This window comes from Anser cygnoides, chromosome 6 (assembly GCF_040182565.1).
Source record: "Anser cygnoides isolate HZ-2024a breed goose chromosome 6, Taihu_goose_T2T_genome, whole genome shotgun sequence".
In the NCBI taxonomy this organism is placed as follows: Eukaryota; Metazoa; Chordata; class Aves; order Anseriformes; family Anatidae; genus Anser; species Anser cygnoides.
In genome coordinates, this window is record NC_089878.1 from 10,315,425 (window position 1) to 10,341,966 (window position 26,542).

The 26,542-nt window shown below is 41.9% G+C and overlaps 1 protein-coding gene and 1 non-coding gene across 2 annotated transcripts in view; one reads left to right on the forward strand and one right to left on the reverse strand.

Moving 5' to 3' along the window:
• Positions 1–12,092: 12,092 nt before the first annotated feature.
• BARD1 (BRCA1 associated RING domain 1) overlaps positions 12,093–26,542 on the reverse strand; it is a 49,322-nt gene continuing 34,872 nt past the window's right edge. The window contains exons 9-11 of the mRNA XM_013178807.3: positions 24,784–24,876; positions 14,277–14,374; positions 12,093–13,600 (exon numbers count right to left, since the gene is read on the reverse strand). Coding sequence (XP_013034261.3) covers positions 13,271–13,600; positions 14,277–14,374; positions 24,784–24,876 — 521 coding nt within the window. The 3' untranslated portion in view covers positions 12,093–13,270. The remainder of the gene's footprint in view (positions 13,601–14,276; positions 14,375–24,783; positions 24,877–26,542) is intronic.
• Positions 24,437–24,519, forward strand: TRNAL-CAG (transfer RNA leucine (anticodon CAG)). Its single transcript has one exon. It is a non-coding gene; the product is annotated as a tRNA-Leu (tRNA).

The window sequence follows — 26,542 nt, forward strand, 5'->3', positions numbered from 1 at the left end:
AGCACAAATCGGCTTTTCTGCAGGTTTGCATGAAAGATGCATGGGTCACCTGTGGGCAGTGCTTCAGCTGCACCTGGGGTACTCAGAACAGAAACCCCAAAATCATCATAGCAGCCAGCCTCAGGTCCAACATAGTGGATCCGGAATTGAAATCCCATCCAGCTCTCCCCAGATGCACCTTTTTTTTTTCTTCTTCTTTTTTTTTTTTTTCTTCTGAACCTGTTTATTTAGAAAGAATTTCAACCTCATTTCAAACTCCTTTCTTTCCGCCTTTTTTTTTTGTGTGTGTGTGTGTTTTAGTTCATTTCTCCCTTTAATTAATCACAGCTCTGGGCCAGCCAGACCCATTAACTACTCTTCTCATTTAGACCTTTCAGAGATGCAGTTGCAGATGCAATTTAATTTGTTGACCCATGATCGATAGCAATTAATACCATCTCTTTCATCTTGTTGAAAGGTTCGTCTTGGGCTTCCAGGGGCTGCCGTCTCAAGGGAAAGGTGTCTGATACATGTGTTATTTGATGGAGGAGCACAACCTCCCCCCGTCCTTCCCGTTCCCCTGGGCTGATGCTCAGGGACAGGTTTGGATTGCAGCAGGGTTGTGCTCAGAGCTGCACAGGTTCGACAGGGCGCATGACACGGGATGTCCTTGTAGCAGGTGGCACATCTCCAGGACCCCATACGTGCGAGCTCATTTGTAAGGCCATCTGGGACTATGGGGTCTGCAGACTGAGATAGGGATGGGTGGGTGGATGGGTAGGTGGATGGATGGAGGGATGGAGGGATGGATGGATGGATGGGTGGATGGAGGGATGGATGAATGGATGGATGGATGGATGATGATGATGATGACGACCAAATGATGCTACCACTGTAACAGCTGGACTGGCCCAGGTTAGGTCAGAGATTAAATGGGAGACAGAGGAGATGAAAATGTGACCAAAAGGGAGGGAACTGGTGAAGGATAGAGAGAAGGACAGGCACTTGGTAAGGAAGAGAGCCAGGGAAGGTGGAGATTTGGGCTGGAAAGATGAGGGATGAAGAGCACAGAGTAAGAAATGGTACAGCCTGGGGCGTGTAAATAGAAAAAGGCAATGAATGCCCTTGAAATGGAGTAAGAGAAGAGCGGGGTCTTACAGGCAACACTTTCAATGTGAGGAATAGAGACTTCTGCAGATGCAAAAGTGATTGTGGAGGGAAGCACACAAATATTTCCCCTGGGCAAAACCCTGGCTGCAGCGAAGCTGCACGGCTGGCCCAGGCATGGTGGAAGATACGGAGAAAAAGAGAAACATGCGTGGCGCTAGAAAGGCAATCCTTCCTCCTGGGGACCTTTACCCCTAGTCTCACTTTGGTGCCACTTTTTAACCCCAAAGTGTCCCCCAAACAGCAGCAAAGCTCTCCCAGAGAGCATTGCTTTCCTCCATCCTCGTTAATACGGCATGTGGCACATCGTGAGCTGAGTCCCACTGGACATGACCGTCCCTGTCCCCACTGCAGGGAGCCTGGAGCCACACAGCAGCAGCACAGAGCTGCAAAACATGAAGCCAAAGAGCAAACCCGCAGCCTCTGGCACAGCATGAGCAATAATGTGTTTCTCTTCGGCGGCTGTTGAAGGGAAAAGAAGGGCCCTGTGAATGTATAGTGAATGAATGCCTTTTATATGGCAAAATTATATGTTTTTGCAACAGCGATTCAATATAGAAAATGACAAATTTCTTGAAAATGGACCTACCTTTGTAGTGGGGAAGGTTAGCTTTTAAAACACAGAGAACGGAGCAATAACATACTGAAAGGAAGTGTCTGCATGCGTATATTTAACACACCATATATATATTTATAGTTGCAGATGTACCTCCTACATTTCCAGAAGCGATTTGGGAATAGCGTGGGGGGTGTTTATGGGTTTGGGTTTGGGTTAAGCCAAAGCAGGGTTAAATACACAGGATTTTCTAGGCAGACCATGACCTCGATCCACCCTTCAGGCCATGCAGAGGCTGGCTCTGCCTTGGACACCCTTTGGCCACCGTGGCTGCAGGTTGAGATCTGAATGAGTGGCAGAGCAGTGTGGAGTAAATTGTTGTTGGGTTTTGATGCCTGACGATGACGATGAAGCCAGGCTGGAGGCTGCAGCCCATGCCTTGGAGCCGTCTGCAGAAACGGAGCGTCGTGGTGCCCACCTCAAAGGCTTTTTGGAAGGCTTTTTCCGTGGATTTGCTCTGGAGCCATGCTGTGTTAGCGATGTCTTCGTCCCCCACGTGGATGGATGCGCGCGGTCCCAGGGAATGGCAGGGCTGGGGGGAAAGGGGACGTGAGGAACCTGTCCTCTTGCAAATAACCCACTCCCATACGTGCTGAAATGCTCGTTTTGCAGTCCATTAAGCTCAATTTAATGCAGGTAGAACATGCCTGGAATTGAGAGGATGGTAAAAGGTTTCTGGCTTTAATTTTACTCGAATGAAAAATTCTGCACGCTCCCGGCTGGTGTCGGCACTTCTGCAGCAAAGACAACAGGCCCCGCAGGAAGCATGAGGCCAAGGTTAAAGCACTTCTAAGTCAAGATGCTATGATACCCAAAGAAGCAATTTTCCATTGTATTGCATATCTTCCAGCACTTTATCAGCATGAATAGAAACTGTGAGCAAAAGGGGTGCGCAGGGACCCATTGGAGCTGCAGATGGCTTTAAATTTCCCCTAACTTTCTCTGGATTCAAGGTTATTCTCTTGGCTTGCTGCAGCCCCCTGCACTTGGGTTAATTGCATCTCTAAACAAACAGCAGCGTTACCCCTCCCTGCCCCGCCAGCATTAAAAGAAAACATATGGAGACACGCCTGGAAAATAAAGCCTGTTTGTTACCATGGCGTGAAGTCCCGTAGGATGTGTTAGCCTTCATGGTTTTACTAAAACCTCCTAAATCCCACTGTTTTGTCAGCAGCATGAGAAATATCAAATAGAAAGAAGCCCAGGGCAAGGAGCAGAAGGCACTTGGGGCACTTGGGGGCCACTCTTCATGACCCCTGCTCTGTTAAAATTTCCCTGAGGGTGAAGGATTTCCTCCCCAGCAAGGGGACAGCGCAGGGAAATTGGGGATATAATTCCTACCAGGTGGAGATATCACAAGGGCCACGAGACGATGGAGTTTTCCTGCCTGCTTCTCTTGGTTGCAGAGATCCAAGACCCAAGATCCAAGCTCGGTCTCCATCCAGCTGGAGTCTGGGGACCGAGGCATCATTTGCAGTCCCACCTCTTGTAAACCATTACAGTACGTAGCAAGGGTTGTGTTACCTCCCTGTGCTGGGGCAGCCAGCGGGTGACCAGTCTCAAGCCTTGTCCTAGGGAAACCTTGAGGTGTCACAGCCTTTCTGTTACCATTCAAGAGAGAAGAGACATTGAGGAGGTTAGAAAACACGGCAAGAAAGAAGCACAAAAACAGCTGAGTCACATTCCCTTCAAATAAGCACAAATTTGGGCCAGAGTCTGCTACTGGAAAAGAAGACCTGGCTTCATGCTACAGGGCTGCAACCAGCAGAGGGGACACCAGGCATCTCCTGCCCTTCCCCAGCCCTGATATCAGAAGCTCCATTCATCACGCTTAAAATTATTCCCCTGGGTAAGAGTAGCAGGCCCCACAATCCAATTTTCTCATGTCCACTCGAAGATGAATGTATGTTAATGCCAATGTATGGGACCTGCACCACCCTGGAAACTTGTGCCCGTTGTGGGTCTGCAGAAGTGCGGCTGGTGGTTTTCCAGACGCTGTCATTTGGATCCATGTGAAAATGACTGGAAATGTGATATCAGTAGGATAGATCACATCAAAAAAGGTCCAATTTAGTTAAATTAGTGCCTGACCTCCAATTCCTAAAGAGAAGCAGCCAGTATAAAAGTGATATAACAGTGTATGCAACGTATTATGAGCTTTATTCTTCTTATTTTTTATTAACAGATTTTTCATTCTCTCCCTGCTGTGGAAACTCCATGCAATAACAGGCAAGGGCATGCTTACCTGCAAAAGAAGAGCTTTATTACTTGTCCTGAAACAGATCATTTACGGCAGCAACAAGTGGTATTAATAAAGTTTGGGGCCAGCCAATTGCAGGGAGCTGTGCTTCATATCGCTGCCAGCGAGAGCTGACTTTGGGAAGGAAAATGAAGTGTTAACCAAAGACCCATTTCCAAGAGAAATAGTCTCGCCGCACACCATCAAACTAATAAAAGCACGCCATCATGTAACACAAGGCAATGCCTCCTCCTCCTCCGGGGGCCTGCTGCAGACCTTTTTTACCCCATTTTCCTGCAAACACTGCTTGGTCTCAGTGCAGACTTCCATCAGGGCTGCTCATGAATTTATGCAGGCTCTTTCCTGCTTGCCTACTTCTTCTTGTCTCGGTCCTTTTCATTAATGAATCACGGAAGTATTAATTAACATTTGAGAGGCAGATTGCATTTTTTTTTCTTCCGTGGATCACTTAATCAAAGGTGGGCTTGTGTTGTTCAGTTGTAAGTGGAAATACAGAGATAGAGAAGAGCCACACTTTCAGGTTGTGCTTTACACACCCAGCAGGAAACATTTTAAAATTTCCAGTAAATACCTAAAGAGGAATTGGTCTCCAGAAGAGGCCCAGCCTTCAGTGACTCTCATGCAGGATGCATTATAACTTTTTTTTTAATTCTTCTTTTTTTCTGGAGGAAAAAAAAAAAAGGGATGGGAGAGGAGACACAACGATGGCAGCTCGGGCCCTTCTGCTCCCACCACTAAGGGATGTCTTCTCCTGAGACAAACTCTCCGACAGTCCCTCCCGAGACACAAATCATGGCGTGTGCCATCTTTCTAAATGAAATGTGGCTACAATAACAGATCTCAAGTGTCCCCTGAAGGCACGCTGCTCGATATTTATAATCGCTTAATAAACACATGAGAAATGGCACCGTACGGCCCTACATAATCTACGCGCAATGATCCTTGGTGACAAAGTGTAAGTGACCAAATCCCTTTCCAGGTCTAATGATATTTTGCTCTAGTAAGCCGGTGATATATCGCGTATGGCAAAAATAAAGCGCTCATGCATAAAATTAATACAGTAAGCTCTGAAGTCATAAAGCTTTCAGTCTGTGATATATGAGACGGGAAAATGACTAACCTGTAATTCAAGACCTCCCAGTGCCTTATTCCCAATAGGTCCTGGGGTCACCTAGGCATTGCATGATCAAGCTGGGCCATCTCAGCACGGTGTGTGAGTGATTAACAAACCAGTTAGGAGACCTGTTTTAGGGTCACAGGCACAAAAAGCCCTGCGGGGACACTGCTTCTCCTCCTAGAGGTCAAATGTTTCTCTTTTTCCCAATATAATAATAACAGTGATTTTAGCAGCTTTAATAACAGTATCATAGAATCATAGAATCATAGATTATCCCGAGTTGGAAGGGACCCATAAGGATCATCAAGTCCAACTCCTGGCACTACACAGGTCTGACCAAAAGTTTAGACCATGTGGCTAAGTGCACAGTGCAATTGCTTCTTAAATTCAGACAGGCTTGGTGCAGTGACTACTTCACTGGGGAGCCTGTTCCAGCGTGCGACCACCCCCTCGGTGAAGAACCTCTTCCTGATGTCCAGCCTAAACCTCCCTTGCCTCAGCTTGACACCGTTCCCGTGGGTCCTGTCACTGGTGATAACGGAGAATAGGTCACCTGCCTCTCCACTCCCCCTCGCGAGGAAGCTGTAGACTGCGATGAGGTCCCCCCTCAGCCTCCTCTTCTCCAGGCTGAACAGGCCCAGTGACCTCAGCCGTTCCTCATACATCTTCCCCTCTAGGCCCTTCACCATCTTCGTCGCCCTCCTCTGGACACTCTCCAACAGTTTCACGCCCTTTTTGTGCTGTGGTGCCCAGAACTGCACACAGTACTCGAGGTGAGGCCGCACCAGCGCAGAGTAGAGGGGGACAATCCCTTCCCTCGACCGACTAGCGATGCCGTGCTTGATGCATCCCCGGATATGGTTGGCCCTCCTGGCTGCCAGGGCACACTGCTGGCTCAGTATGATCATCAGCTAATGTTGTGGTCTTTCGGCAGATTACCTCCGTGCAGGTGTGTGGCATACCTTTCCATCGCTGGCTGTAGTAATCCAGGGATCAGAAATCCAAGCCACAAATAATTCTTCAAGCTTCCTCCATAAGAAAATGCTCTGATGGGGTGCGGCAGGGATTACACACAAGAACATACAGTGGACTCCATCGATCTGCAATCCATCCCTTGTTTCAACCACAAAAATAATTATCCTTTGCATGCGAAATGATCAAAGTGCTTCAAAAAAAAAGAAAAAAAAAAAAAAAAAAAAATCAAACTCCAGCTCCTCAATCAGGAATGCTGCCAAGCCATTGAATCAATTGGTTGTTAGATAGTTGAAGTATGGGAATATGTGAAAGCCATCAAATGATTTCTCTGTTAATAAACTGCTACAGTAATTACCATTAGAATAGAAATGGAAAGATATGGATCAGAAATGGGAAGATGTGAATGGTTTCTCATTAAGTGAAATCAAAGCACACAGGATTTTTTTTCCTTTTGGCCTTGATCCTGCATCATTTTCGACTTGCATATCCAGCGTTGCTTGTGCACCCCTAATTTCACCTAAACATCTTCGAGTCAGTGGGTATCCAGAAAAGGAAAGCTTACCTGGGATCTGGAGAACAGTTGGTTAACGTCAGGGGCACGGGCGTGTTGCACCTTTTTTCTCCAGGGGCCACAGATTTTAGAGCATGTACTCATGCTATATAGCCTGAATAATGGCATGGTACCTGGAAATAACACGGAGAAGGTGCAGGAGGAGGGTGGTGCTGGGGCTGTCCAGTAGGGTCTTGGGAGGAGGCTCCAAAGGCAAGGCCAACTGGGTGCTAAGCGTGAAGACAACCAGCGTGCCAGTATCATGACCTAAACTCTTAACTTTCAAAGGGCTGCCTTGCTAAAATATAAGTTTTCAGTTAAAGAACAAAGCCCGTTCTGAAAATCATAAACACATCAGGAAGCAAAACAAATCACCAGTCCTCCTCCCGCTTGCGACTTGAGGTCATTAGAGTAATAGATGGGAAAAGCTTCAGAAAAGTCTGAAGTGCAGGTCAGGGAAGGCAATGAGATATACTTGGGGTTCAGCTTTGCTCCAATTAGCAAGAAATAAATTGTTACATGGGCTTTTTGGGGAGGAGGGAGAAAACTATCTGCTGCAGGTCCAGGAACAGTCCTGCTCCAGGAGAAGTGAGCTTGGTTGTCCACCCGGTGCCCTGGTATCGCTCCTCCGTAGCTTGCCCAGAGCTGAGAGCACCCAGGTGAAAGCCCAGCTTCATGCAGGACATAGACAAGTCAAAGTAATCCACTCAGCAACAAAAAAACTGGTCTCAAAACCCCAGCTCTTTTCGTGAGGAAAAGAAAGATCGTGGAGGCTGGAAAGTGCTTGACAAGTATCACTCAACATCTGCAAATCCTACAGTGCTCAGGCAGGACAATATTAACAGCCCCACAGCTTTGCACATAGAGAGTTTCAAGTGCTTCCGGACTTTTTCCTAGGCCTAATGTATTTACTGAAATTGGTTGTCTTCTACTAGCACGTGAAAAAGGGGAGGAAAGGAGGGGAAAGGACTAATGGATGTACATTAACCTTTTGGTACTAGATTTCCCGATACTAGCTACTAATGCAAAATCCATTAGAAGGAAACGTCGGGGAACCGCGGTGTGCAGATGTTGTAACGCAGGGAATATCTGTAAAAATCCAGCGTGGGCATGGCAGGGACAGAGGTGGTTGCAAGTGCAGAAGGACTAAAGCCAGCTCCCAGGTTTGCTCTGGGCACAGAAACCCAGCAAAAAGGGCCTGGAGAGGGGAAGGTCTGGAAGCTGAGCACTGGTGATGAGCTGAGCACTGGAAGCTGCACCCCGTGTTCATGGCACGGTGTGAAGCAGGAGCTGAACGAGGTGGGGTGACCCTGGCTCTCCAAACACAAAACAGCCTCAAATGTCTTTATTTGAGGTTTTCTTCACTCAAGCGCTTCTCTTTCAGGGATGTGAAGGGGAAAGAAGGAAAGCAGGAGAAGTGGATATTATCATTTAATACGCAAAGACAGTTTCAATAGTTACCTTAATGTGCTCTAATTAGGTGTGGGAATACGCAACACATCCCAAGGGCTGGTTATAGCCTCTTTCCCTGCTGCACTCAGACGTGTTTCGCCACCGTGATCAAATATTTAAACATGTACAAAGATTTATCACCTGTAGGGCACAGAAGAAAATTGTGATTTAGCCTCCTCAGCAGCCACAGATCACAGCCACCTTCCTAAAGCGGAGGAGCCCGCAGCCCAGCCCCATTTACCCCAAAAGGCAGCCAGAAACCATTGGTGTGAACTCATGCTGGTACCTACCAGCCCTGCTGCTTAGCTGAGGAGCAAACACATGGAAAAAAAAAATGGGATTTTCCTTGGATTCAACAAACTTAGGTGGAATGAAACAAGAATAACATAGCAATAAATAAATAAATAAATAGATAGATAGATTAAATAAATAAAACAGAGGCCAGAAAGCTTGCACTGTAAGTGGATTGAACTGGGGAGAACATCTGCCTCTGATTTTTCAGTTAAACAAAACCATGAAATTTAATTTAATAAAAACCTTCTGCTTACAACCACAAATAAAATTCTTCAAGGTTGGCTGAGTTTAAAGCCAGAACCTGGCACCCCTTCAGAAGCACGTTAGGGAGCTTATGGGGAGGAAATCTTCCCGTTTTGACACAGCTGCTGGGACTCAGCTGCTAAGGGAGGGACTGGAGCATCGCATCGGACCCGGGTTCCAGAAGCAATGTGTATGGGGGTCACGGGCAATACTTACACTAACAGCAATATTGTCTCTGATCCCCCAGCACGAGACTAGGGCAGAGCATAAGGGCATTGTGCTGCTGCACAATATAGAATAAATACAGGGAAGGAAAAGGTCCAGCACCGCAGACTTATTGAATTAAACATTATTGTGGCTAACGCAATCAATACGCTATCGATCGCATTAGCTGTATTAATATTTAATTCAATTAAAAGGCCCCCAATTAGATTTTTTTTTTTTTAATGTTCTTCCAGGTCTTTTATGCTGCAGGAAAATTGTTAAATTTTGCTACAGACCACGAGATCCAGCCGGACCCAAACTATAGCCAGGCTGGGTTTTGTCTTGCCCCAGCTGCTCAAAGCAGCACCAGCCCCGGTGAGCAGCACTCACCGTGGTAGCATCTTCAAAAAAGATGCACCCACAGCAAATACATCTTCAAAAAATATATATATATAATATATATATAATAATAGACAGAAGGAAGAAGAAACTTCCTCACCTTCCCCCACCTGATTACATACAAAGCGTTCCTTGGCTTTTAAGGGTAATTTAATGGTAGTTAAACTAGCGTTAATTTAAGTCAAAGTGGTCTGAAAAGACAGGACATGCTGTACTGCTTTTAAAAACAGCTGAATCTTCATTTGTTCGTAAGAGACGCTACTGCCCGCTTCCTAACCACTACTGGCTGTCCAAAGACCTTTCCCTATAGATTTTAAAATAATATTCAAGCCTACTTTGAATTTTCTTGCAAAGTCTGGGAGAAAGTGAGAAAAAGGAGTTGGGAGCCAAATTGATTAATATCGGTTAATCTGACATCAAAATTCACCTCATGAGCATCTCCCACGTGCCCATTCTGAGACCCAAAGCTTGCTTGCTATCACTGGTTTGTTTGCCTGTTTATCCCCCAAACACCTGCAGAAATAACCTAGCTCCTGGCTCTCCCACTTTACTCCAGGACCTTCTCACGAGCCACTCACTTCTTCCTCAGAAGCCACTTCTCAGATAACAACAAACCAATCCTCAGCGTAGGACAGTTTTGGGTTTACAGCTGCAGGAATGAAGTCCAAAGAGAATTATTTCCCCAGGCATCCCAATTACAGTCCCCCAGGCTTGCCCAGCATACATTTATTTCTTAAGAAAATTAATCTCTCTCCCTCAAAAATTTACCTCAGTTAATTCAGACAGGAATGGGGGGAGGATCTTTTAGGGATAAAAAACAAGTAACCAAATAGCAGCAAAAACACATGGGAATATAAGCTATTTTGTGATGGCATTCCCTGGGATCTACCCAGGACACTGATGCAAGGAAGCACCTCCATACTCTCAGATATGCTTCACTTCAATACACACAACTATCCATTAAAAAAAAATAATAATTAAAAAATACTCACCAGGACTCATATTATCCCTTAGACCACGCAAACAGGTTGTACAAAATTGATTTAAAACAACATCTTCCATTAACTATTAGCAATGTTAAACTGATGCCACTGAGCTGCAGACCTTGCTACTGCAGGTGCTACCAGGTGTCCCAGGTGAGCTAATTCATAACGAAATACGGAGAGAAATTTCAAGGGAAGCTGCCTGAAAAAATCATTAGTCTTCCCGAGATTCACAGCATTTTTGAGGTAGAAACAAAAGATTAATTAAAACATCTATAATCCAGGATACAAGACTGTTTTTTTACCTCTTAAAATGACCCAGTCATCAACACACATCAAGTATATGGATTTTAGGAGAATGCTGACACAAACCCATGTTATAACCGATTTTCTTAGCAGCATTTAACATATTTTTGCTGATGAAACCTACTTCATACCACGCTGTAACCCCATAACACTCAAATCAGCTATCAGTGCCCCATGCCAACTCGAGGGGCATGAAATACCTCTTCTATTTTGAGCCTGCCTCCTACTAGCCTCCCTCAGCGCGCCACTTGAAAACAGAGAAAAATGATCCCTCCCCACCCTTTGCCACATGACTCATGATTTTATAACCTTGTTTTTGTGAGCCAAAATCCATCCGTTGGTTTGAGGAACTTGATTTATCCTTATAAGACCTTTTATTTTTTTAGACCTGCTTTAACCAAGTGCTATACCTCTGTTTATGATTAGCAGCACTGAATTAATCAGGGTCTGCATCACTGAACTTTAGTTTTTCTGTTTGGTTGTTTTTTTAAATACTTACCCATTGCTTCAGTAGCGTTTGACAACCACTTCAATTCTGGCATCGAAGTCTACTTATTCCAGTTCTGTCGGGCTCTTTAAGCGTAAGTTGTCCAGGTTCCATCTCCAAATCCCTGAAGGAGAGTGGCCAGAGCTAATCTCAAGCATACTTCAATTAGAGGGGTAAGACTTGCTCCTCAGCAAGAAAAGGAGGGATTCTTAACATGATTTGATAGTAACTGTGTTTGGGAATGTGACTTGATTCAAAGGAGTCAAATTAAATGGGTGCAAAATCATAAGTGACTTTTTTTTTTTTTAAATGGCAATTTTCTAACAGCTTCTTCTCAGCTTCCAGGGAACAATAGCTCAAAATTTGTAAATCTGATCTGCCTTTAGGTAGGATCATAGAAAGGGATGCCTGATGGACCAAAACTTCTTCCTGGCAGAGAGCAAAAAAGCTCCATGTTTACGAATTTTGCAGAGACTCACTGCTACTTTTGCAAAGAATACCCCATTAGGTATATCGATGTGCTATGAAACATCAAGTTAAAATGTGCTACAATTGTTAAAATAAATGACCAAGTCCACACGGTATTGACTCAGTGCCTTATTTGCTTCCAGTGTTTATGTGCGCAAAAACCCCAAACACATTCATCCTACCTGTTACTCCATTTATTAATGAGCCTTACATTTCTGCTTGCTCACCCAGACCCGCAAGTACTCGAGAACTGCTTTTAGTGAAGAGCAATGATTCAGTCTAGCATAAGTGATAGATCAAGACACTCCAGCTACTGGGTTCTGGTAGCTGCTATTGAAAAGTACACCTATTATCTGTGAAGCGTCTATTTCTAACAGTTCTACAGAGGACATTTAAAATGGGCATGGGATCTCCAAGCATAATGGTTACACAAAACTCTTACGCTACAGAGCTACTCATGCAGATGGGATATGCCCTCTTAACAGCTTATCAGGTGCACAGAGAAGTACTTCCATTCCCATTTACCTGCTGAGATACAGACACACTGTGTACTTATTCTGCAGCTCAGCTCATGCAATAAGACACTCCGAAGTGACCGACACGGTAAGTTTTATTACAAGCAATAAAAACCCAAACCTCATTTTATCCCACAACCATCATTTCCATTGTATATCATGGTAAGACACAATCTTTAAGTTATGAATTCACAAACTAAAGGAACACACGGGATGTAAGGCACTGCGTGACACAAGAGCACAGAGTGAGGCAGCAAGATCAACAATAACTTATGATCAATTTGAGGAAAGAATTAAAAACTGTAACAAATACATAAGAATCAGGTACTGCTCCAATGCAGCCAAGTTTAAGTACAATTGTGCAAAGCAAGGCATAATTGTTGCGTGATCATTAATTTTTTCATGTAACCATGATAGCAATCTATACTTACGGGAATATTTTTGTTTATAATTTACTAAGCGTTCTGACTCTTAAAATCCTCCAGAAAATAGTGTTGAATTCAAATTACACATTTACAGGCACAAAGATGGATGGAAGCAAATAAAGCATTACTCTTGCTACAAATAAAGAATTTTAGATTAAAATATTTAAAGATGCATTTTCAAAAATGTTTCTGTTCAAATGAATTCAGGCCATTAGTTCTACTTTAATTTCCACAAGGCTTAACCTATGCCAAGAATTTCCTACAACATTCAGTTGTAGTAAGTTATGACACTTGATGTTCCCTATTTGAGAGAAGAGGTGTCTATACAGGCAAATGACTATGTTCAAATGAAAAAGAAGCTTTTAAAATACACATTCTGGCCTGGCTGGGAAATCTTGACACATACAGTAGTAGATCCTTGTCAAAGGATATTAAACACAAAAGAAATGGGGTTATGTTCTATCACCCATGAAGGTCTGATTTATGTCAAGAATGCAAAAGGTTTCATTTTCCAAAATCTTAGTTACAAAATATCATTGATTACTACACTGAAGTTAAATGCAAAAATAAAGCTTACTAAACAATCCAAGGCACATTTTTCAATGCAGCATCTTTACCTCCCTCCTCCATCGTAAGGTCATTTATTCCAGCACATCACAGTGAACTTAGCAACTCATTTACATGGTCAAAGCTCTCCTGTATTCCAAGTGCAAAACATAAATCATAGCTTCAGGCCAGTATTTATCAGAGTTTCCCAACTGCTCAAGAGTCAACACTTTTTTTTTTTTCCACTTTTTTTTTTTTTAATCTTGCTCTTGAGACAGGGATGTTCACTTTACAGGCAACAGCTGAAATGACATTACACAGTCTATAATCCAGCTGGAGGGGGCCATCCAGACTTTGCCCTGACGAATTTTCTCTGGCTTGAATTTAGAAGACACATCATAGATGACATACTGAGTACAAAACCGCTGGTCAGAAGTCGATTCTGCATGGTATGCCACCGTGTTGATCATCTGCGTCACATCACTGTCTGGTTTTGGCTGCCTAACCAGAATTTGGCCTCCTGCTGCTTTGACCAACTCCACAAGATCACTCTTCTGGTGACTACTGAAAGATCCCAGAAAATAGAAGTAGCATCCATCAAACAACTTCGGCAGCTAAGGGAAGGAAAAAAAGAGGAAGCATAAACACAGGACCACCCAACTGAGCACACAGGAAAAAAGCAAAACTGAATGATCGGTGCCAACAAAAAGTACAATTGAAAATAATCAACACTAGAAGCTAGAACAGTTAACACAAAGTCCTCAGTATAAGTATACAATTGAGCAAAGTTTGCTTACACGGTGAATTCTTGCTTATGTTTGATTATTTTCCAGCACAACAGGGTCTTCAACTATGAGCTACGCCTATTCACAGCTACTATTACAAACACTTAATGAACTCCTCCAGGGTAATCCAGAAATTAAATATAAAGAGTTCCCATACAGAAACAAGGTGTAATTCAAACATTTTTTTTCCTCTTTCAACTTTCAGATCATTTCAGCTATGTTCTAAAGCTGAGCAGAGAGGTCCAAAGCAGCATTACTTCCTGTCCCATGCAGCTTCTTCCATAAACTGTTCCCTCTGACAAGGTTATGGCAACATACCCACTAATCGCGAAAAATGACTGCTTTATGGATGTTCGCGGTTCTTTCAATCACCTTGCACATCATCAAATTTCTGTACAAGGCCACATTAAAATTTTACATCTATTGCACCAGCCCATGTGGCAAAGGGCAAAAATGTGTGAACCAGAGGTCATTCAGACAATCTGTCTCAAGCAATAAAACCCACCAGCTGTTCTCTGTTGAGCCGGCTTCTTTGTGGGCCACCTTGGATTTCATACTTCTCTTCTTGTTCTCGGACTGTACTTTGCAGACAGGCTCGTACCCCTACAGAAACCACAATAAGGAAACCATTAGTTTTAACTCTCACCATTATTTTTAGACAGAGGTTCCATGTTTTAACAGAGGCTTGACATTTCATTTCAGGAACTAAAAATTTGCACTAAGATAAAAGGATTACTCGTAATGCAAAATGCTGCATCCATAATAGCATCCCATCCTGTACACGTTAGTGATTTCATTTTAAACTGGAAAAGAATTTACAATAGTGGTTGTAAAGATGTAGGTCGGATGGAGAGAAGCAGTATCACACTAAAATCAGTGCTGTAAACACAAGGAATTATTAGCGGTTCCTCTTAACCACTACTAAAGGTCAGCCACTTAATGTCAGATGTCAAATTGCTAATCATTTAGAAGCTTAAAGCCAGCATGTAGAACCAACTCCGCAGTTATGAAACGGAAGCAATTGCCTGATAAAGAGCAATTACAAAGCAAGTACAAAGCTGTTTCTTGAGCAGCTATGGCCTCAAATAAATCAGATGGGATCTCGAAGTCTTCAAGATCAGCAGAAACTGGAGATTTAGGCTGGGGTTTTAACAGTGGCATTCATTTTTGTTACCACTGCTGCCTAATGAGATTGTCTTTTAGAGTCAATGTGGTTTTACCTTGTTTTAAGGCTAGTTATTTTTTCCAATCCAGAATGTGCTGATGCTAATGTACTGCTAACATTAGTGGAACGTACTACCTGACCTGACTTTGGAAAGAGGAATTGCTGTGGTCACCGATTCAAGGATGAAACATTTTGCCTGCAAATACAATGTACTCATTAATAAAAATTACCCGAGAAAGAAACTTTGCAAACCATTCCATGAGGATTACAGTGTTGTTAAGGTTGCAGCTTTTCTAGTAGTACCTCACTCCTCCCACAGTGTTTCTTGTTTAGGCAACTTATTTCTGCTGTGCAAACATGAGAACCACAATATCTAAAATAATACAACCAGCTGAACAAAAACATAAGTAAAACAGAGGTGTTGATCCTAGAAAGGAAGAAAGCCCAAGAGAAGCATCACTGATAAAGGTACTTGAATACCATGGCAATAAGTACCAATATTTAATCTTAACCTAGAGAGATCTTGAAAGCTAACCAGCAGTGATTTACCACCAGTTTCCACAAGCTCACAAAATGTAATAGGAATTCATGCTTTAGTTACTAGAAGTCCTCCAATTTACTTAGATGAAAAACAAGATAAACCTATGTAGAAAACCACAACTGGCTGGACACTATGACTATACATATACATTTTCCTCCATGCACAAGTATAAGGTTAATTGTTTGTACTTTTTCCCTTTGTTTCCTATTTTGTTCCTTTCTTCAAGGAACATTACTATGAACTCATTAGAAGAGGAAGCTAGTAATGTATTTTCTGGAAAAGTAACATATATTTATTATTGGCAAGAACAATGCATAGTGATAAACTGTTTTTGAAGTACTCCTAACTCAAGAAAAATCTGAAGGCTATACCAATATTTTATTTGATCAACACTACTCAACAGGATTTCCTCTCTCAATTTGCCTCAAACTTATAAACCTATTCTTTCCTTTCAAGAAAATGCAGATGTTAATGGGCATCACTCACAGTAAAGTACAAAGTCATCTCAGCTAGACTTAATAGCAGAACTGTCCACTCATTAAGAACATGAGTTATTTCAATCTACCATCAAAAGCTCAATTTCAAGGATATTCACTACAGAGCTGAAGTTTTTATATGATGAGTACATCACAAATTGAGCATCCAGTGCCAGCATCTGTAAATGGAGCAAATTTGATATGGAAGTAATAAAAGGTTGAACGAATACAGAAGACTATGATGTTGTTTCGTACTGCTACTTTCCTTAGAAATAAAAACAAACCATGGAAGTGACTGTAACATTAGTAGAACGTGTATTTTCACAGAAAACAGACCAAGTCTGTTTTGCATACATATGTCCATCCATTTCATGCCAGTTTCTCCAAGTAATTTGTAGGCCCTAAAGTTCCTTGTTACTTGTAACGAAAATCTGCCAAGACAGCAAGACTCAACTAGATATGTTGTCCTTCACTGTATCCATAAGAATCACAAATATTTGTTTCCTTGAAAAACTAGAAATATGCAAACACACCACTTGTCTAGCCAATATTTGCATCATCAGTGTCCTCATTAACTTTTCTTAGCAGGCTAGAATAAGAAGAGATCTGTGTGTGAACAGATTGGTGGCACAGAAGTTATGTATTCCAGACAGAGTAAAAAGCCCTGAACATACATTCCTAGCGCCCAGGTGTATTGCTTTTTTTTTTTTTTTTTTTTTTTTTTTTTTTTTTTTTTAGAAAGAAACACATTAGTATGTTAAGAGGCAGCACTGTAACACTGTTAGGCCTACACTCCTTTGTGGAACAACAAACTCTCCATATGTTTCCTACTGATGGAAAAACAGTGCATTATTGACTCCAGAACATATTTTTTCATGCAAGATGTAGAAGCAGAACTTGCTCTGACTCATGGGTCTTGCCACACTTGACAAATAAGAACAAATGCTTTTTTGTGAAGCATTGTGCTCAGGGACATCTCAAGAAGTTATCTAACACTTTGCCTGTGTGCAGGTAGCAAAGAGGCTTTGCAATCCTCAAGCTCAGGAGATGTGATGCTTCAGGTTTCAACATACAATCTTCTTATTGTCAACAGCACTGTTAATCTGTAGTAAGAATATCGTTTGGACAGACACAAATCCACACAAGATAACAGTGGAAGGAGAGCATTAAGAATAAGAAAAGACAAATTGCATGTTGTATCAGAACTATGGTCAGGGTATACATCCAGAAAATTGATATCATCTGATGCTAGAGGAAGGTGCTTACAACCCTAAGGTGAGCAATTAAGGAACATCTGTCCATGGGGAAAGGCTTCCTAACAAGAAGTAGGAAGTAAAAATAATTAAGTAGTAGAGACCACTACGTCCTTTAACTGCAGACTTTGTTCAGACTGACTTGATCCTAAGTTGGTCATCTCCCTTCAGCAACCCCTGCATACTAGAAAGAGATTTTGTATTCAAGTGTTCAATGCTTCACATACCACAATATTTAAAGAAAAGAAAATCAGCAAAAAAGTGAAATATCCATCTGTCTCATATTTGAGACAAAAAGACAGTGCTAAAGTTGTATTTCTATCTTCACAATGTGTTTCATTGCACAATTGTCTATATTCTTAAATGCCCCTTCTCCATTTGTTTCATTTTTCTCCCTCTGCACACAATACTTAGTGTCAAGTCACTTTTTTCTAGCTTACTACTTTTGCACTACCATTTGCAGATGCAGTGACTCCAAGTGGATCTCAGTGAGGTTCTCAAAGACAGCATCGTTACCTTCAGGTGTGGTATGGTGTCTGCTGGAAGCAGCAGGCATGTGCAAGCTCTATCTTTCTTCTAAGGTGTGGTATGACCACCACAAGACAACCTTGTGCTGGAAAGCCTCAATTTCACAGTTAAGAGTATGAATACAAATAGATTAGAGCACATTGTAGGCCTTTTAATTGTTTAAAATTTTATTTTATTTTTTTTTTAAAATACAGCTAGGGACTTTATCTTCTATGACAACTTCTAAGCTGAGTTGACTCAATAAAGCCCAGGTCTTTTTCCTAAGTAGATCTTATTAATTTTAAAGCTGCTAATGCGTATGAGTGGCTGGATAACATGACAGTTCCCTTTTAATAGTCTCTCCATCAGGGTGAGTGTCATCCTGATTAAGAGGACACATAAAAGGAAATAAAACGCCATACTGTACTCAAAGGCATAACACTACTGCTTTTACAGAGACATTTCCAGAAGCTCTGTTGACCTCAGAGTACTCCTATTTAAGTTATAGGCACAACACCCTTTGACTTCAAACAGTAGTCATGTTAAATTGATTCCCAGAACACCTGAAGTTACAGATTCATTTGTCACGGCACTGTATTAGAGAACCACCAGTGAGAACTTGATGCTAAGACACTGGAAGCTAAGTCAAAGGAATAAACTGAAAAAGAACTGCTATTATCCTAATTAGAAAAGCAATTAGGACACCATCAATATGCCACCTCCCTTCTAAAATTGACATGGATATCTTATTTACTTATGTAAAATAATCAGAACAGGATTCTAAGTCTTGGAAGGACAAGAACTGCCTTAAAGAAGCTTTCTAAAAGCAGAGGAGAAAGAAAGCTTACTTTTGAGATGACACCCACAATTTTAGGGGGGGTAGAGACCAGAGTTGCATTATTTTCTTTCCCAAATTCACAGTCTGGGCATTCTTTCCAGGGAAATCTGCTTAAGAATCCAGTTTGTTACAAGACAGAATAAGATCACTTTTTTAGTCAGAATCTCAACAATTCTGTTTATTCCTTGATACTACTGCCAATAAGAGCTCTGATCTCACCAGGTTTGAGAGTGATAGAGTTTATTCATTTAGCATGTTCTCTTCCCTAAAGAGAAGAGGGTGATTACTGCAACTGTGCTTTAATGGCCCTCTAGTTTAATCACAGTAGCTGGATCAGTTCTGAGCTACCGAAACAAGTGGCTTTCTTCCATTTCATGTGGATCAGAGCTGGTTTGTGACGCCCATCACAAGTGTGCAAGCACTCACTGATAAAGCTTGCTGCCTGCCTGACAGAAGATGATGCTGGGAGGCAAGGTCACATATGCAGAAGGGTCACGTAAGGTTCTTTGATAGAAATATGGAATGTTTGAAGTTAAGAGCCTCTTAAGTAGCTAATTTCACACTTGCAATTTGTAGATATGAATAAGATCAGTTGCACCAAAATCTAGCAAAAAGAGCCTGCATTAAAGGTCTCTAGAAAATATTGGAAAAATAAGGTTATAGTTTAATACCACTGCATTTTAGCTTGATGCCACCACATTTAGCAAGAATACTGCTGCCTTTTTTTTTCCCCCTCATTAGCAAGAACAGTAAAGCATCACTACTTATACTGACCCTTATTACTTCACTGAACATCTGCCCCAACCTCCTCACCTTCCAGTATGTAAGGAGCAAGCAGGTTAAAAGGGAGCCCACTCTAATGGCATCATTAATTGACCTTTGATATGACTGTAGCTACTAGTACTGGAAATAAAGAAAACATTTGCAAAATTTGAGATCAGAGCCCTGTAATCCTTGTTCATGCAAGTCTTACAGGTTTATAATGAAACTAACTGCATCAGCAAGAACAATTTAAACAGGGTGAAGTACAAGACAAACTGGATGCCAAGAACATGTTATAATCACCCACAGATGCCCACGGGTAGCTCTCAGTAACTCAATTAGCCTCAGTGGAGTTTTGTTGGATTTGCATTAATATAGCAAAGAGCAGGGGTTAGCCACAAAAATCTTTCAGAACACCTAAAAGCAATTTAGAAAGATGTGAGAGCAACAAAGATAAAATACTACACATCCAAGATCTGGTAGAAACCGCAACTGAAATTTTCTCAGCTCACTCTGCACTGGGTTTTAAGACTTGTATGCAGATTGAGTAAAGCTTCATGAGATTATTTTACTAGGAAAGGAAGAAAACTGGACTGAGACAAAGTCTTAGAGGAATTTCGCACAGCTATCTTCAATTTGCTTTCCTCAAGAACATTACTGCTCTCTGCCAAAGCATGGAAAAGAATTTTTGTATCTTCTCTTATCAACCTATAAAGTAACTTTAGAACTGCAGATTTTCAGAAGCAGGGTAGAGATTTCACTTTGTGAAACAGTCCATTTTTCCTAAAGATGGAAATGCCACAAGATGCTGCAGAGACTAAGATGAACTTCCTTAAGAACGGGAGTTAACAAGTTAATCCAGATGATATTTATTAAAGATGATGGAGCAGATGCTTAGCAAGTCCTTAAACATTGATTCCCAGAAGCCAGGAGCACGTAATATGTAAATCATCTCTTCATTTGGAAAACAAAAACCCCACAAATGTCCCATCTTCTTTAAGAAACCACCATTTCCCACAGCTGTTTTCTAGACTGGACAAAGTTAAATGGAGGTAGCTGAAGTGCAGAGGTTAGGTTAAGTTTCATTGGCAGTGCTCATCCTCACTCTGCATCTTGTCACATGCTTTTAAATCAATAAGCTAACACTCCCCCATCCTTTTCCTCACAAGGGGCCTCCTTGATATAAGGTTTTCTTCAAAAGTGAATTAGAATGAAAAGACTCGCTAATTAAGAACTGAACTTCTGGATGACACAGAACAGAACTTAGGGGGCACTGGAAACAGATTCTTTTTTCTTTAGACCTTATTTCAAACTAGTCTACAGCCCAGCCATGCAGACAAAGGCAAACACCGCATTCCAGACATTCGCACCCCCATTTTCTCCTCTGGGAATCCCAGCAGCTGCACAGTCCAAATTTGTGAAGACTTTGACACAAAACTGCTTCCCCACCTGCCAAGAGGTGCCATCCACTGTAGGAGTGGAGAAGTTTAGACCCTACTGACATGAAACATCCCTTGCTGCTGCACACCCAGCACAAGAACACACATATGCACATTAGATCTTTCTACACCTGCAGCTGAAATGAGTCTCCAACTACAGAACAAGTGGGAAACTCCAGTGGTCAAAAATCTTAGGTTGCTTTAAGGAGAAAGAGCTTTGTCTTAAATAACATCTTTATCTAAAAGATATTTACGTGTGGAAAAAAGACAGCTGAGCCTAAGAGCTCAAACAGGCTTTGCACTTCCCTTGTCTAACAGCATAAATAAGGACGCTCCAAGAAATTCAGGAAGATGCTCTTGCTTGAAATGTCAGTCATGCAGTCCCCTGGCTCCTCCAGCCAACTCCCAGTTGTTCCAAGTCCTTACAGGAAACACAGGATTTTTTGCATTCTTGTAAGTGATCAGAGCTGAATCATTGATGCTGTTCCAGGTAAGTAAAACAGATGAAGGAGTCAGCAGATATTTTGAATTCTCAAAGAATTTGCTGCAAAGACTGACACAAGTTTGTTTCAGTGAGTGTTATTACTGAGACAGTTTTTCATTCCCTGCTTTAACAGATAACAATCAGAGCTTAAGAAAAATAGAACAGCTGAAAAGCTATTAAAGATTTCTGCTGGTTTTAATTACCTTGTTCTATGATCTACAAAAAGCACAGGGGAAATAAAATAATACTTGAATCTTTGTCTCAGGCTACTTGCAGAGGGATAATGATATGCTACTTCGTGCCCTATTGCAGTCCCAGAAATAATGAGGGCAATAAAATAATGAAACCAATGAAAAATATGGCCAAGGGCAAGGAGCACAGTGACAACAGTGTCTGAATTGAATTCTGTGCTGTTCTGAAAGCGGATATATTGCTGACAGTGTATTATGTATGGAAAATATCGAACTGCAAGTGGTAAGGAGAAATTTTTCTTCTAAAATTGCATAGCAATGGCATCCTTTCATCTTAAAACTTCCACCTGAAGACAAAAGGGAAGCCTCAAACTCAAGATATATGTATTTTAAATCCTGCCTCTCTAATTCTTAGAGGCCTTATTCTTTGCTCAAACTCTGGTGGAAAATTCCATATTACTTCCCCAGTGATGCTAGAGGATGTTCTATATGTGTAGAGACGTGTAAACAAAAGCACCATACAATTATACAGACAGATTCAAGCAAATGAAGACGACTGCTTTTTGCTATAATGAAAGAGTTAACATAAGAAATATACGACTATAAACCTAACTTTAGAAATCACAGTTAAACAGCTTACCTTCTGGTAAAAAAAAAAAACCTCACTCACTGTCATGATAGTCAGCATTTCATTAGGGCTACACTGAACTTTGTTTTTCAAATAATTCAATGTCATTTTTTAACACAAATTTAGAATCTACTTTAAGTGTGCAGTTTGGAACACCGAAATATAAGCAACACCTCCAATTTATTTGCAGTGGCTATGAAAGAAGTAAGCCAGAGTACACATACACTTTTGGAAGTTTATTTGCATCACTTGTAAGGAGAGTTATCCAAACAGAAGTCAAAAAGCCATGATAAATAAAGAGAGAAAGTTATGAAGAAGAAAAGCAAAGACCTCCTTTCCTTAGACAAATGTTCCATCAGCAGGAGTCCCATTATTTGTTATAACAATCTTTAACTTGTAATGACTCTGAAGAAGACTAATAACAGACTGGTGGGAACAGATGGAGTAGTGCTGTTAATTATAGGCACTTAGCTGCATCAGACCCCATGAGTTATTACTAACACTTCCCACTAGGGAGGAGAATCACTCGCTTTTAAGTAGTATGTTGCTTACTAAGCTGGGAGCATTAGCAGTCGGGATTGTACTAATCAGTACTCTAACGCCACAAAATAAAATTCAGCTGCAAACAAAAAAATATGAAAATATTCCCTGAACAACCCCCACTCTAAACTATTTTTTTAATCACACTTCTAAAAATAAAGTTCTTCCACAAAGATTTAAACTCAGGTCTCACTAATTTAATCTCCCTACTACTGAGCTGAAGAAAGCTACATACCTTTACCAGCAACATTAGTTTTCCAAGCAACTGACTAGCAAGAAGATAAACTGAAGTAAAGGAAAACAACCCTGATGCATACGGTGAAGGTATGCAGACCTCCCGAACCAAATGAAGCCAAAAACCTGCATCAAAGTGATTCACCACACAAAAGTTTTTCAGTCTTAAACAGGATATTGTTCCAGATCACCTGAACACACCCTTTCCAGTTACCCAACCCAAAAATCGCCTCTAGGCCTTTGAGTTTCCTGCTGCATTCCCACCTCCAAGCAGGAAACTATCACCCCTTTGCTACCAGCAAAGCATCTGGAGGCTATTAAACCCATCTGCTTAAGCATAAACAGTATTTCTCTGTGTTAGATATTCAAGAAGTTACTGCTATTTGCAAAAGTCACAGTAAAAAAACAACACAATTTTCCTTTTGCGAGTGCTTAAGCCTACAAACAGAAGCTACTGTAGGCATTGCAGAAAACATCTGAGAGTACACAGATTCAGCAGACCCTTTAAAAATCATGGAAGAAATATATCAGGAAGCCAAATGAACACTGTAAAAAGTGTCCAATGTCAGAGTCTGATGATGTGCCTTACTTGAAAGGCCACTCTGCACCTTTTGAAGCATTAAGCAGTGCTTTCGAAAACATTAGTGAATGTGGAAAATTCAGACCGTTAAAGAATCCTCACACTCTGTTTAGTCACACAGTAAAAAACTGGAATGAAATTTGTCTATGAGTTTTCCATGGATAATTAACTCATTTGTAGTGTGGTTATTAGCTAAAAGGACTTAGCCACGAAGGTCAAGGGGAAGAAGATGGCTTTTACAACTCCACTGAAAGCAGACACTAACAAGTACATTAGAAATTATAAAAACCAGAACTCAAGGTCTAACTCCACAGCACAGCCATATAGCAAAGCACACGCTCTATAAAAACTAATGATGGATTACATGACAGACAACACAAAGACAACTACTTGCATGCTAAGGGGATACTATGCAAAACATCTTTCCTTGGAGGTTACTGTCGTAGTGGAAGAACATTCGTCTGCATAGCTCGTATGTACAGAAACAAAAAAAAAAGTAATGTGATTTGTGTGTGCTGTTAGATGAATGAGCAAGACAGCTATAGCTGGTAGTTCCTACCTGCAGTTGCATGGAGCCTAGTAATTTTCTCAACCAACGTAGAAAGTACAAAGAGGGGCTGAAATCAGCTGACTGCATACCTTTGGTTATAAATTCTAACTCTCAAAAGATCTCAGCTTCTATATAAATAGGCAAAACCTTACCTTCCTACAGGCTTTGATCATATATCTGAAGCAAGCAAAAATTTCCTATCAATTTCAATGGAAGCTGCTCGTAAGAAATACAGGAATTAGATAGATTCCTTCCCTCCTCTTTCAGGGTATTTCTCAAGGATCTTCAAAATCACCCTTAAGGTAGCACTGAACAAGTTCATTCCCCACTGCTGCTTTGACCAACTCAGTATATACTGTACTGCAATGCACACACTTACCAAGGAAGGAGTAATTGAATTTAACAAAAATCTCCTCATTCAGGAGCTTAAAACCCTAAAACCTCACACTTTTTGTTAGGCTAGCATGGCTGAGCACCGTCAGGATGGCCGAGCGGTCTAAGGCGCTGCGTTCAGGTCGCAGTCTCCTCTGGAGGCGTGGGTTCGAATCCCACTTCTGACAAGGAGCTGTTCTTTTCAAAACCCACTGGGACACAGGCCTGGCCAAGCTGCTTGCAGGGGTCCCTCCCTGCTCGAGCAGGGCATTGGACCAGATGACCTTTAGGGGTCCCTTCCAACCTCAACCATCCCGTTATGTGTCAGCATAATGTTATCTCTGTGTGGAATTCAGTGCTATTAAGGAAGTCGTTGAAAAAGAATTTTGTTTACAAGTCCATCCACCATTCCTTTTTTTTAAAAGAAGGAATTCCATATGCTTAATACTTACATTCAAACTTGAGGACCCAACATCCAGTCAGAACAGCCATCAAACATTTGACAGTGCTTGGCATTGGAACGTCGGGGATAACAAGATGAGTTACTAGGAAAAAGATTACATCAGGAGAAATAAAAGCACATAAAAATCAGAACCATGCCTGAAAAGCAATTAATTACTATTTAAGAACAAGCTAGAATTTATTTGTACTGGGAAGAGAGGTTGTGATTTTTGAGACTAAGCTACAATACGTAGAAGTGCTATTAGAGATTTTGTGGGTTTCAACATGTTCTTGCTGTGCAAAAGGGAAGTCACATTTTTACGGCTCTAAGCTAACACTTAAATCTTCAAAGGAGACTCAGGTTTATGGGGTATTTTCATCAATCCTTTTAAAATTATCTGACTGATAAGGATCTTACTGTGGTATCTCACTGCTTTAACACAAAGCTAACAGAACTCAACGCAACTCTGGAGCAGTATTTAGGGTGTGAAGGGATGCAGGGGAAAAATTACCTTAGCATTTCCTTCACAAACAGAAGCATCGCTCCAAAGAAAACTTAATAGGAAGGATTAATACCCCAAAAAAGAAAAAAGTGAACCCAGTAATTCAGCTCCATCATCTTAATAAAGAACACCAAAATCTGAAGGAAGGTAGCACATAAGCAGAAAGTTGTCAACCGTCAGTGATAACACTGTCAAAAGGCACCATTTACATAAGGCTTCTAGAAGATAAAAAGCTTTCACGATGTCTCATAAGAGCAGAGAACTTAAAGTTGCTAAAAAGTGTAAAGAGAAGAGGTCTCCGAGCAAGACTTAGGGATTTTAAATAACAGACAGTATCTTAGAATCATAGAATAGAATCATAGAATATCCTGAGTTGGAAGGGACCCTTAAGGATCATCAAGTCCAACTCTTGATACCGCACAGGTCTACCCAAAAGTTCAGACCATGTGACTAAGTGCACAGTCCAATCTCTTCTTAAATTCAGACAGGCTCGGTGCAGTGACCACTTCCCTGGGGAGCCTGTTCCAGTGTGCAACCACCCTCTCTGTGAAGAACCCCCTCCTGATGTCAAGCCTAAATTTCCCCTGCCTCAGCTTAACCCCGTTCCCGCGGGTCCTGTCACTGGTGTTAATGGAGAAAAGGTCTCCTGCCTCTCGACACCCCCTTACGAGGAAGTTGTAGACTGTGATGAGGTCTCCCCTCAGCCTCCTCTTCTCCAGGCTGAACAGACCTCAGCCGTTCCTCGTACGTCTTCCCCTCCAGGCCTTTCACCATCTTCGTAGCCCTCCTCTGTACACTCTCCAACACTTTCACGCCCTTTTTATACTGTGGTGCCCAGAACTGCACACAGTACTCGAGGTGAGGCCGCACCAGCGCAGAGTAGAACGGGACAATCACCTCCCTTGACCTACTAGCGATGCCGTGCTTGATGCACCCCAGGACACGGTTGGCCCTCCTGGCCGCCAGGGCACACTGCTGGCTCATATTCAACTTGCTGTCTACCACGACCCCCAGATCCCTCTCTTCTAGGCTGCTCTCTAGCGTCTCATCGCCCAGTCTGTACGTGCAGCCAGGGTTTCCCCGTCCCAGGTGCAGGACCCGGCACTTGCTCTTATTGAACTTCATGCGGTTGGTGATCGCCCAGCTCTCCAACCTATCCAGATCCCTCTGCAAGGCCTTTCCACCCTCATTCGAGTCCACAACTCCTCCAAGTTTGGTGTCATCAGCAAACTTGCTCAAAATACCTTCTATTCCTACATCCAGATCG